This window comes from Cornus florida, unplaced genomic scaffold, assembly GCF_030987335.1.
Source record: "Cornus florida cultivar Cherokee Brave unplaced genomic scaffold, ASM3098733v1 CherokeeBrave_3.0.0_Hap2_Chr06, whole genome shotgun sequence".
Taxonomy (NCBI): Eukaryota; Viridiplantae; Streptophyta; class Magnoliopsida; order Cornales; family Cornaceae; genus Cornus; species Cornus florida.
The window spans coordinates 44,193,984-44,205,818 of record NW_026775576.1 but is presented as its reverse complement, the minus strand read 5'-3'; the positions used below and the strand labels follow the sequence as shown (position 1 = coordinate 44,205,818).

The window sequence follows — 11,835 nt, the reverse complement described above, 5'->3', positions numbered from 1 at the left end:
ATTTCTTTTAATTTTAATTCAAAGACTTCACCATTTCATTGCTACCAAATATAATTTTATTGTAATCGATTTTTTTTTTTATTTGTTACGAATGGGGATTCTTTTTTAAACCAGTCGTTTTATTTTTCAAACTTTCGACATTTTATTACCAAAAAAGTTTTCAGGTTCTTGTTTTTAAAAATTTTGTAACAAATTTTACGTTACCAAATAAATTTTCTATCACACTACTAACACACTCCACAACAAACACAAAAAAACATAAAATTGTGTTTCTATTTCAGATGGAAACATAAATGCAAAACATTTCTGATTGCCAAGCCCATTGTTTTTCGTACTTGCCGCTAGAATAAAAGTGTTAGGAACTTTTGTAAAGTATTGCACCATGCTATGGGTGCTCTTTCCTTGAGATCTCGCTTTTGAATCGCACTCCTCACTTAAACAGTGAGTGTATTGTATGACCGATATATACACGTACTCTATGAAAATAATAATAATAATAAATAAAAAAAACAAAAATAAAAAATATATATATTAAATTTACTTTCAATAAATTAAATCTACCTATTTTCAATCTTGTTAAAATTAAAAAGGGCTAAAATCTAAAAACATCCATGTTGTTTATCGAAACTATTTACTAACCCCCTCAAGTATTAAAAAAAAATCCGTAATATAACATAAACTATCACATTGCCCCTATTTCGTCACACAACCGTTAAGTTCCTACAAAATGACAAGAATGCCCTTGATGGTATATTAATATTTATTTAAATATAATCATAGTAATTATATATACAATTATAGTAATTATAATTATAATTATAAGTATAGTAATTGTAGTAATTATATAGATTTATATATAATTATAGTAATTATAATTATATAGGAATTATATATACACATATATACACACACATATATATAATACATATCTTCCATTATCTGCAAACGAAGAAGCCAATTGACAATAAATAGCAACATCAACGGCATGACAGAGGATAATTGCCCTAGGGTTTCTTGGACGGAATAAGGCACTGGAATTGAACTGGGTTTATAGTAATTATAGTAATTAGAATTATATATATTACATAATTATATATATATATATTCACCAAGGATCGAGAAACTCAAATTATATAGTAATAGCTTTGATCGACGCCGGAGCGGATCGGAACAATAGGGACCACGAAGCACCAGAAATAGAGCGATTGGATTTAATGAAAGTTCTGTGATGGGTTTGAAAGAAATTGATGTGAATTCAATCCATTCGATTGGTCAAACACCTCTTCACATCACAACAATTCATGGCAACATCAAATTTAGTTTGCGACGAAAAAGTAACGGGAAAGGGTGATATGATAGAATTTTTAAAACATCAAAGAGTAATATGATAGTTTCGTACTTGAGAGGGTTAGTAGATAGTTTTTTGTAAACAACAGGATTTTAGCCCAATTAAAAGTTACCTACTTCTTAATTAGATTTTACACAAAACTCAGTATAGCAAAGATCCTCCTAAAGGCAAAAACTTTTTGATTTTTCAAACCGCATAGAAAAGATCTAAAGCTAGCATTAAAAATATATTTTGCTTCTTCACCGGTGTCTAAGACAATCCAATTGCTCAAAAACCAGTTCTTATTTGATTCGCTATGAATTTTTTTTTTTTTTTTTTTTTTTTTTTTTCAACGGTTTGTTTTTATTTTTATTTTTCAATCTTCATAGGAAAAATGTGACGCACCAAGACAACGCCACAAGAAAAATATTGCAATTTTGAACGTAAGAGAATGGCGAGATCAATAGAATTCTGGACATCAACTACCAAACACTAACCTCATTCCTGTACATTAAGCACAAGTTCATAGTAGAAAAACTATGAATATCAAATACCTTTGCATAATTAGGATTCAGAAAGATATCAAAAGGATTTCAAGCATAATCTGTGTACAGAAAAATAATCAACATTCGGTTAAACTCCTAATGTTAGTCCAATCCAGACTTTATACATGGTAAGCACATTAAGCATTATAATGTGAGTATCCCATCCAAATAAGTTGGTACAGCCTGAAACTAACATCCGAATCCCGAGTCCAATGAATTTCTCAAGAAACCATGGCATTGGCTTCTTCATCCTCATCGCCCTCTCCCGTTGGCACTTCACTGAACATATACTGACCCTGATATTCCATCAGGTACTGTGTCGATCTCTTCACATCCCAAAATAGCTCGTAAACTCTACTTATGTCCTCCATCTCCACAACCTTTCCCTTGCGCTTCTGGCAAGACAATGCAGCGGCCGTGATGAGGTGGATGGCATATCTCAGGGATGTATCTACCCCAATCTTTGTCAGTAAAATCTTTGCATCTTCGGACATCTCCACATCTTCCTCCTGGCATCTGATGTCCAAAATTTTGTGGATGTCTTCTTCTGTATAAGGCTGTGTGGAGATGATTAAAAGGCGATCAAGGAAATCGATTGGAATCCCATGTGGTGATTTATAGTTTGTGCCTCGGATTGTGGTGATCCCTCTGTTGGTAGCAACAACCAGTATAGGTGCCATATCGTTCTCCAAAGCACGGTTTAGGAAAGAAAAGCACTCGATGTCAAGCATGTGCACTTCATCAATGAAGAGAACACCGGGCACAATCTCTGCCTTCCCTTCCTCCCTCCACTCTGCAACCTTCGTGTCGATTTGTTCCCTCACTTCAGCACGGATTTCACCAGTATCACCAGTGAAAAGAGCTAGAAAACCCTGTGTTCTGGTTTAATAAACCATAAAATGATTTGTAAGGATTTTTTTTTAATAAAAAAAATAAAATAAAAAAATAGAAAGCATCAACAATGGAAATAATATATATATACTATTATTAAAAGTACAAGGTGTTTCAAATCATTGACTTACAAACAAAATAATAATTAACTTTAATTTTGACTAAAGTATAATACCAACTAAAATAAAATACCAATTACTAATTTAGTTGGGTTTCTAATTTTAATGTTAACCAAAATACCAATTGCAAATCCAAGGTACCTGACTTGTATTATTTTTATTTTAACTAAAATAACTAATATAAATTTCTTCTACAAATTTTATTTTTTTTTCTTCTACTAATTTAATTTTAACTAAAATAACTAATATTAATTTTAACTAAAATAAAATACCAATTGGGTTTCCAATTTAAAATTATTCTACTGCTAAAAGGCTATATCTATCTCCGGTTGTTCTTTTTAAAACTTGTTGTTTTTCAAAAAGCAAATAAAAACTAAATAATAAAAACAATAATAATGACAAATTCAAAAAATAAAATAAGTAATATGTTGATCGGAAATATATATATATATATATATATATATATATATATATATACATACACATTAGTAAATAAATACTGAAATAAAGAAACTCAAATATATATTCAAAAAATAAAATAATAAAATACGTAATATGTTGTATTTTAGTTAAATTGGAAACCCAACTAAATTAGTAATTGGTATTTTATTTTATTATTTAATTTTAGTTGGTATTTAATTTTAGTATTTTATTGTGTGAGTGCCAGGTTTCAAAGCAATCCAAGAGTATCTCATCTTCAAGCTGCCAAAAGGATTATGAGATATGTCAAAGGGTCAGTGTCTTATGGTCTGCATTATACACCCTCAAAAGCTTTTGACATTACAGATTGGGGTGGTTCTCTTAATGACAGAAAAACTACCTCCCGGTGCTGCTATATGCTTGGACAAAACTTAAGTGTCATGGCTTCGTAAGAAAGAAGATACAACATCTCTCTCCACTCCTGAAGCACAAGCTTGTTCTCAAGCCTTGTGGATGAGGTCCACATTGTCTTACCTAGGTATTCAATTTCCACATCCTACAAAGTGCCATTGCAATCAGCAAAAAGCACACCTTACACGGCAGAAGTAAACATATTGACATCAAATACCACTTGCTTAACAATGTTAAAAAAGGCTCCTACCTGCAGCCAAGTTTGAGTACCCGATGTGGTTTCACCCTCAACCTAGGCAATCTTTAATGGTCTATGTCCTTTTCGTTTGACTATCATTATCAAAATGGGGGAGAATAAAATGAGCAAATACAAAGAAAGTTTGACGCCCTGTTTAAATGCAATATTCATGTTGATGAACTCTGTTTGCAGACCCCTAAGGCCCTTTGTTGTTGTCATCATTTGGGTAATAGGATCTTGAGCATCAACATTTTTAACTCCTTGATTGTTATCAACACTTATCAGGGCAATAGGATCCTCTCCTTGGTGGTTGGTGTCAAAATTTTCATTGTATGCCAAGACAAAGCTTGACATGAATGCATTGATGGCAATATGATCCCGAGTATCCAATTCAGCTCCTTGGGAAGCAACATCCTAAGGCACCGCAAACTCTGAATTGTGCTGAAGTGTGTACTCTAATCTCTAAGTGGACGGGGGGTGAGGTTTGGTATGACTGTGACCACCATTGTAACTAATGTCGATCCGACCTTGATATTTATCCACCTTCCTTCGGCACAATCCGTGCACTTATAGCAAGTTCTTCGAAATTTTGCTTCCTTTCAATTTGTTGTGCCCAGTTCTCGTCCAATTGTACTCATCACTTTTTCCTAATAAACCATCTTGTGGTGCATGTGCTTTTTCTCCCTGAAAAACATTAGGAGATTTAAGGATTGAAAGCCTCCTAACAAAAAAAAGGACCATACAAGCTAAATAGACATAGATATACAGTTGAACGCTTTTAATACTGTTGGGCGGAGAAATCACCCAAAGGCAAACTCTCAGTTGTTGCTGGGACATCTTCTAGGTTAGTTGGTTGTGATAATGAAGTCGAAGTAGGTTGTGAAGGGGAATGATTGTGAATGCCTTGATAAAAAATGCCAATGATATTTCTATCATCTAAAAATATTTCGACCTTCTTCTTGGCTAAACAGGTACTGAATTTGCATTGGAAATAAATTTCCTTACTTTTGCTCTTTCCGTCCTTACTTTTGCTCTTTCTGTTCTACCTTGTTCTTGTCCAACTGAATCCATCATTAGTTCTTTGCAAAATTTTCCTTGTAGATTCCCAAAAGAAGACTGTTCATATTATAGGACTTGCAAGAAGTCCTTCCCTGAAGGGGAAAAGGAAGCACCAAATTTGATGACTCTACTTGTGTCCCCGCAGCTTCTGGGGGTGGTGGTAGATTCCCACTGGAAGACTGTCCAAATTCTGGTAAGAAGAAGTCCTTTAGGAAAGGTGAAATAGGAAGAAGCTCCAAATATTCTCCATATTTTGGTAGAATGAAGTCATTTCCTAAAGGTACAATAGGAGGAAGCTCCAAATCTGACAACTCTGAGAAAATCTCATCTTGGTAGATTCCCACCCGAAGACTATATTCGAAGACTGATGACTTTAAGAAAAGAGCAGCATCCCAAATCTGACTCTCATTAGTTGTGATATTGGTTTTTTTCTAAATATTTTTTCCTCAACCTGAGCAATTGCATCCGTTGCTTCTTGGTAAAGATTTTACCACAAATGAAAAGGTAATATCAATTAATAGTTCTTGAATAAAAGAATAAGCATGCAAAGTCGCCTCTAATTATTTCTGCCATATAGACAGGTACCTTTTTGGCCATGCAAAATTTTTAATTTTTTTTCCTTGCATAAAAATGTATCTATCAGAATATAAATTGCAATTGTACAACACTTGCTGCAATTACCACATCCATTGGTGCTTGATTGCTTGACCTTTGAAGGCTATCGAATATGGACAGTCTTCGGGTGGGAATCTACCATCACCACAAGATGAGATTTCTCAGAGTTGTCAGATTTGAGACTTCCTCCTATTGTACCGTTAGGAAATGACTTATTCCTACCAAAATATGGAGAAGATTTGGAGCTTCTGCCTATTTCACCTTTCCTAAAGGACTTCTTCTTACCAGAATTTGGACGGTCTTCCAATAAGAATCTAACACCACCAGAAGGTGCTGGGACACAAACAGAGTTGTCAAATTTGGTGCTTCCTGTTTCCCCTTCAGGGAAGGACTTCTTGCAAATCCAAGAATATGAACAATCTTCTTGTGGGAATCTACAGGGAAAATTTTATAAAGAATTGATGATGGATTCAATCGGAGAAGAACAGGGTAGAACAGAAAGAGCTAAAGTAAGGACGAAAAGAGCAAAAGTAAGGAAATCTATTTCAAATGCAAACTCAGTACCTGTTCAGCCAAGAAGAAGATCGAAATCTCTTTAGATGACAGATATACCATTGGGGTTTTTTTTACCAAGGCATTCACAATCATTCCCCTTCACAACTTATTTCGAGATCATCATCACAACCAACCAAGAAGATGTTCCAACAACAACTGAGGGTTTGCCTTTGGGTGATTTCTCCGCCCAACAATATCAGAAGCGTCGACATTCAACTGTATGTATATGTCTATTTAACTTGTATGGTCCTTTTTTTTTTTTTGGATGCTTTCAATCCTTAATCTGCTAATGTTTTTTAGGGAGAAAACGCACAAGCACCACAAGATGGTCTATCAGGAAAAAAATGATGAGAACAATTGGATGAGGATTGGGCACGGCGAATTAAAAGGAAGCAAAATTCGAAGAACTTACTAGAAGTGCACGGACTGTGCCGGTAAAAAGAAGGTGGATAAATATCCAGATGGTCGGATCGACATATTGATCCAAATGGTCGGATCGACATTAGTTACAATGGTGGTCACAGCCATCCCAAACCTCACCCTCCGTCCACTTGGAGATCAGAGTACACACTCTAGCACAAACTTTAGCACAGTTCAGAGTTCGCGGTACCTTAGGATGTTACTCCCCAAGGAGATGAATTGGATCCTCGGGATCGTATTGCCATCAATACCTTCATATCAAGCTTTGTTTTGGCTTTGAAGGAAAATGTTGACACCAACCACCAAGGAGTAGGGCTTCAAATGAACCGAGCCGAGCCGAGCCTTGGCATTATATACAGCGCACACACACACACACACATATATAGCACACATAGATACACAGCACACATAGATACAAGCATATATAATACAAAACAGATTAGCGTATATATATAACACAAATATATCATATATATCAATGTGTTGAGCTATAGACCTATATATATATATATATATATGCACATACATACCTCAGGTTGTCTAAAATCATCTATAGCTAGCAATTATTTTCATTACTCTTCCATTGTTGTCCTTAGAATACGAAATATTGAACGGCGACCGATGAAGGGAGAATCATTGCAGAGAAGGAAAGAAGAGAATAGAGAAGATGAGAGGGGCTGCCGCCGCCGTTGTCGATGTCGCCTATGCTTCGTTCATGGTAGAGAATGAAAGTAGAATAGGGTCTGTTTGTTACCATAAATGGGTTAGGTCTTTAAAATGAATATGGGCCATTTTTTATTGGGCTTTGTTATTTAGATTGTAGTAATGGTTTTTAAATAGGCTTATCATGTATAATTGCAATGGACTCACGTATATGGGCTGGATCAAGAACTTATAAATGGCTAATAAACGAGCCTTATACGAGTCTTTTTCACGAGCCTAAATGAGCTCATGTTCACGAGCCCATACAAGCCGAGCCTAACGTTGTTCGGGCTCGGCTCGTTTACCAAAAGAGCATAGAAATTAGGCTCAAGCTTGGCTAATTTGCTTAACGAATGAGACCGAGTTGAGCCCTTAGCGAGTTGAACCCGACCTGTTCATGAACAGCTTGGTTCATTTGCAGCCCTACCAAGGAGAGGTTAGTCTTTGAAGAGGAAAACGTTGATAACAACCAATGAGATAACAACCAAGGAACTGAAAATTTTGAAACTCAAGTCCTATTGCCCAAATGATGACAACAACAAAGGGGCTTAAGGATCTGCATACCTTAGGATGTTGCTACCCAAGGAGCTGAACTGGATACTCGGGATTGTATTGCAATCAATACCTTCATATCAAGCTTTGTTTTGACTTACAAGGAAAATGTTGACACCAAACACCAAGGAGAGGATCCTATTGCCTTGATAGTCTTTGACGAGGAAAATGTTGATAACAACCACGGAGCTGAAATTTTCTTTTTTCGAAATTTAAGGAGCTAAAAATGTTTTTCTCGAAATTTAACGAGCTGAAAATGTTGATACTCAAGATCCTATCACCCAAATGATGACAACAACAAAGGGGCTTAGGGATCTGTATACAGAGTTCATCAACAAACCCAATATCAACATCCAGCAATCTCGAGCCAAAGGACAATGCAAGAGAAGATGATCAACCGTTTCCTCGTCATTCTTCCACAAAAAACACCAATTAAGCAAAATATGATTTCTCCTCCTAAAGTTATCCTGAGTCAAAATCTTCCCCAAGACGGAAGTCCACACAAAGAAGGCCACTTTGAGAGGAGCCTTCGAACACCAAATAGCCTTCCACGGGAAGGGTGGTCCCGTAACATCCGAAAGACACCTATAGAAAGACCGAACATCAAAGCGACCCAAAGAGGAAGGAACCCATACACAAAAGTCAAAAACCTCCCTCACAATGTCTTGGCGATAAAGCAACTCCAAAAAACCAATGGCATATCCTCAACCTCCCAATCTTGGAAATGCCTCAAAAAACAAACATCCCAAACAATAGCAGAAGGCCCCAATTTTTTATTTCCTTATATGATTACCTTTCCAAAATTTTATTTCCTTATATTATTATACCCCAAACAATAGCAGAAGGCCCCAATTTCTTTTTCCTATATTATTTTTTTTTAATAAGTAAAATGTATTAGAAGGCGTTCAAAAGGGGAACGCGTCCCAAGCTATACAAAAAACTGAAACTATGATCTCAAGGAGCCCAAAAAGTCCACAATATCAATTTTTTTCACCTCTATCATTACACCAATTGTATTAATTATTGAGTATATATCAAATTATCTATTGGACTCGTTATTTTATATATTTGGGGGGAAAAAAAAAAAAAAAAATTGTAACAAAGCTTGAATACAAGAATCTAATTAGTAACTTTATATTAAATAAACATAAATAATTATTATTTGATATTAATATATTACATATTAATAAAAGCCCACTTTTATATTTTTTGCATAAGGCCTCAAATTATATCAAACCGTCCCTGAATATATTAATACAAAGATAAGTTTATTTAGTTTTTTTTTTTAAAAATAAAATAAAATAAAATAAAAAAGATGATGAATTTTTTAGCAAATCAACAAAGATACTGCAAAATTAAAAGGTTACCCTCATATAATCGTAAGCATATACAATATTATCATAGACTTTTGAAAATCAAGCACAACAAATATTTGACACGAGTTGTCAACCATAAAATCATGAAATTCAAATTAAAAAAAAGCCAAATATCTGATACAATAAAATCTTTGATATAGAGCATGCTAGTCAACACTTATTAATAAATGAAAACAATAGAAAGAAAATGATATGATTAAAAGACAGAGGCATGCTTTTCAGAGCCTAAAGCCTACTAAAAAACACACATCTGAGGGCCTTGAATGCTCTTGCGTGAAGAAACCTTGTTTAAAATGGGTCAAGTCTCTTCAGTTGAGCATTGACTTCATTGAGGCTTTCGGGGGCTTTGTGGTTCTCAAGAGCCACATCTTTCCAAAAGAATTAAGTGCACAAAATTGCAAGAACAATAGGGAAGAACAAAACAAAGAACGCACACGAACAACATGACTTGTCATTCTCCAATGGCAAACTGAAGTTGCAAATGTTTAAACCATTTCACGTTTGATTTCCGCACCTGCTCCTTTGTGTTGGTGGTGCTTGTGGAAGGTGCGGAATAGATCTTTTGATGGGGAGGAATCTTCCTTGGGGGCTTTGAAGTTTCATATTTTTAGCTCTCTTTTTAGTTGGGTTTTGGAGAAAAATTGTATATCTATTGAGGAGTTTGTTGATTTTTTGGGTTCGTTAGGTCTTGTATAGCTTTCGGAATGCGTTTCCCTTTTGAATTCTTTATATTACATTCTTACTCATAAAAAATAAAAATAAAAATGGTTTAATGAATGACTAATCAGAGCAAGGAAAGATATCTACACCAAAACCTCAAATTTAAAATCTTTATACAATTCAGTAAACATAAAGCATTAGGTTAGAGCTACTAAAATTATGAAAAATTATAGGTTAAGTATATATTAGCCATGAATTAGTCTACAATTTTGATGTTAAGAGGTCATCTAAAGTGCAAATTTTCATCTTTATAAAGGGCACTAATACCAGTAAGCAATAGAAATGAATACCTGCTGTTGATAACATCAATCTCATGAAGAGTAACACAATGCACGACCTCCTTCCGCTTCTGCAACTCTCCGTCAGGACACTGCACGAATTTTGTCTGCGGTCCCATGGCATCGTAGTCCCTCGACCTCGAGAACGACCTCCCGAGCTTTGTGATCTTACCAGACGCCTTATCAATGGCAATCACATCCCCACTCTGTACCTTATCCTTCCCCAATGCCTCAATCATCTTTCCCCCCAAATCATACACAGTCTCCATCTCCGTCGTCTTCAGCGTCAGCTTCCCCGTCTTGGACGCCGCGCCGGCCACCGCAGGACGGTCGATTTGGATTTCCACAACTTCGCCTTCAATCACTTCGGTCTCTTCCTTGATCCTAACTCCGATAGCTTTGCGGAATGCTTGCATTAGGGCTTCGGGCTTGGACATCTCCAGAGAGAAGAGCTCGCTGCCGGCGAGCATTGCGAAGGGGGTTTCTAAGCCGAGTGACTTGGCCATGCCCATGGCTATGGCGGTCTTGCCGGTGCCGGGCTGGCCGGCGAGGAGGACGGCCCGGCCTGCGATCTTGCCGTCTTTGACCATCTGGACGATGACACCGGCCGCCTTACGGGCGGAGGTCTGACCCACCATCCCCTCCGAGATGGCGCGGGGCTCGAGGGTTGTGTCGAGCCCCAGCCCTCGGATGTGGGAGTGTGCGCCTGTGCGCTCTATTCGGGTTAAGTCTCGCGTCTCCGAGAGTTTCAGCTCCGCCATGGGTGGGGTGGTGGTAGAACGGTCGCAGGAAGAGACTTTCAGAGAGAGGGTTTAGGGTTTTCAGTGACAACACATGGGAGAGAGGGTTTAGGGTTTTATGCGTGTTTTGCAGTGAGCTATCCCGAAGAGGAGAGAGGAAAAATGCTAATAACTGTTGAGAATTCACGGTCTCGAACTGAGCGGAGAACTCAATTTGGATTTTGGACCCGGCAGATTGTGGGTCCTACATCTTTTGGGTCCCACAAAATTGAGTGAAGTTTTATCCTTGAAGTTCTTGCTTCAGATCATCTGTACCTGTCTTTTCAAATTTTAGCTCTCTAAAAATGTCACATCAATTTTTCTAAAAGTCACGTTAGCAATTTTAAGAGTCACGTCAATAAATTTCGCTCTCCAAAAACATACACTCCATCAGACTCTCCGAATTTTCGCTTTAAAAAAACAAAATTATAAAATTATTATTTTTTTAAAAAAATTTCCTAACGGCTATATTTCTAACAGTTATATTTGTAAAAATTATATTTTCTCAACAGCAATATTTTTCAATCAAACAATATTTTTGTAAATTATTAAAAAAACTACGATTGATATTATAACTTAAAACAATACATTATCTATTATGGATTAAAAAAAAAAAAAATTAAACAAAATAATTAAAAATAACTTAAACAATATAATATCTTAAATTGGAATAAGAAAATAAATAGACCAAGGATTACAAAATCCTATCGGACCTTTGGGGAGGACCATGAATTCAAAAATGCCGATATCTCATTTTGTCGTGCAATAATCCAAGTTTTCCCCGCTTCTGTTGATGCTGAATTTGGATCTGTTAACATGATTTCCTTC

The 11,835-nt window shown here is 36.1% G+C and overlaps 1 protein-coding gene across 1 annotated transcript; it reads right to left on the bottom strand.

Moving 5' to 3' along the window:
- Nucleotides 1-1,853: 1,853 nt before the first annotated feature.
- Nucleotides 1,854-11,177, bottom strand: LOC132311396 (uncharacterized). Its single transcript, XM_059809294.1, has 2 exons — nucleotides 10,241-11,177; nucleotides 1,854-2,751 (listed from the first exon to the last, which is right to left on the bottom strand). Exons 1-2 carry the CDS (start codon nucleotides 10,987-10,989, stop codon nucleotides 2,094-2,096), a joined length of 1,407 nt encoding a protein of 468 aa, XP_059665277.1. The 5' UTR covers nucleotides 10,990-11,177; the 3' UTR covers nucleotides 1,854-2,093.
- Between the last annotated feature and the right edge of the window lie 658 nt (nucleotides 11,178-11,835).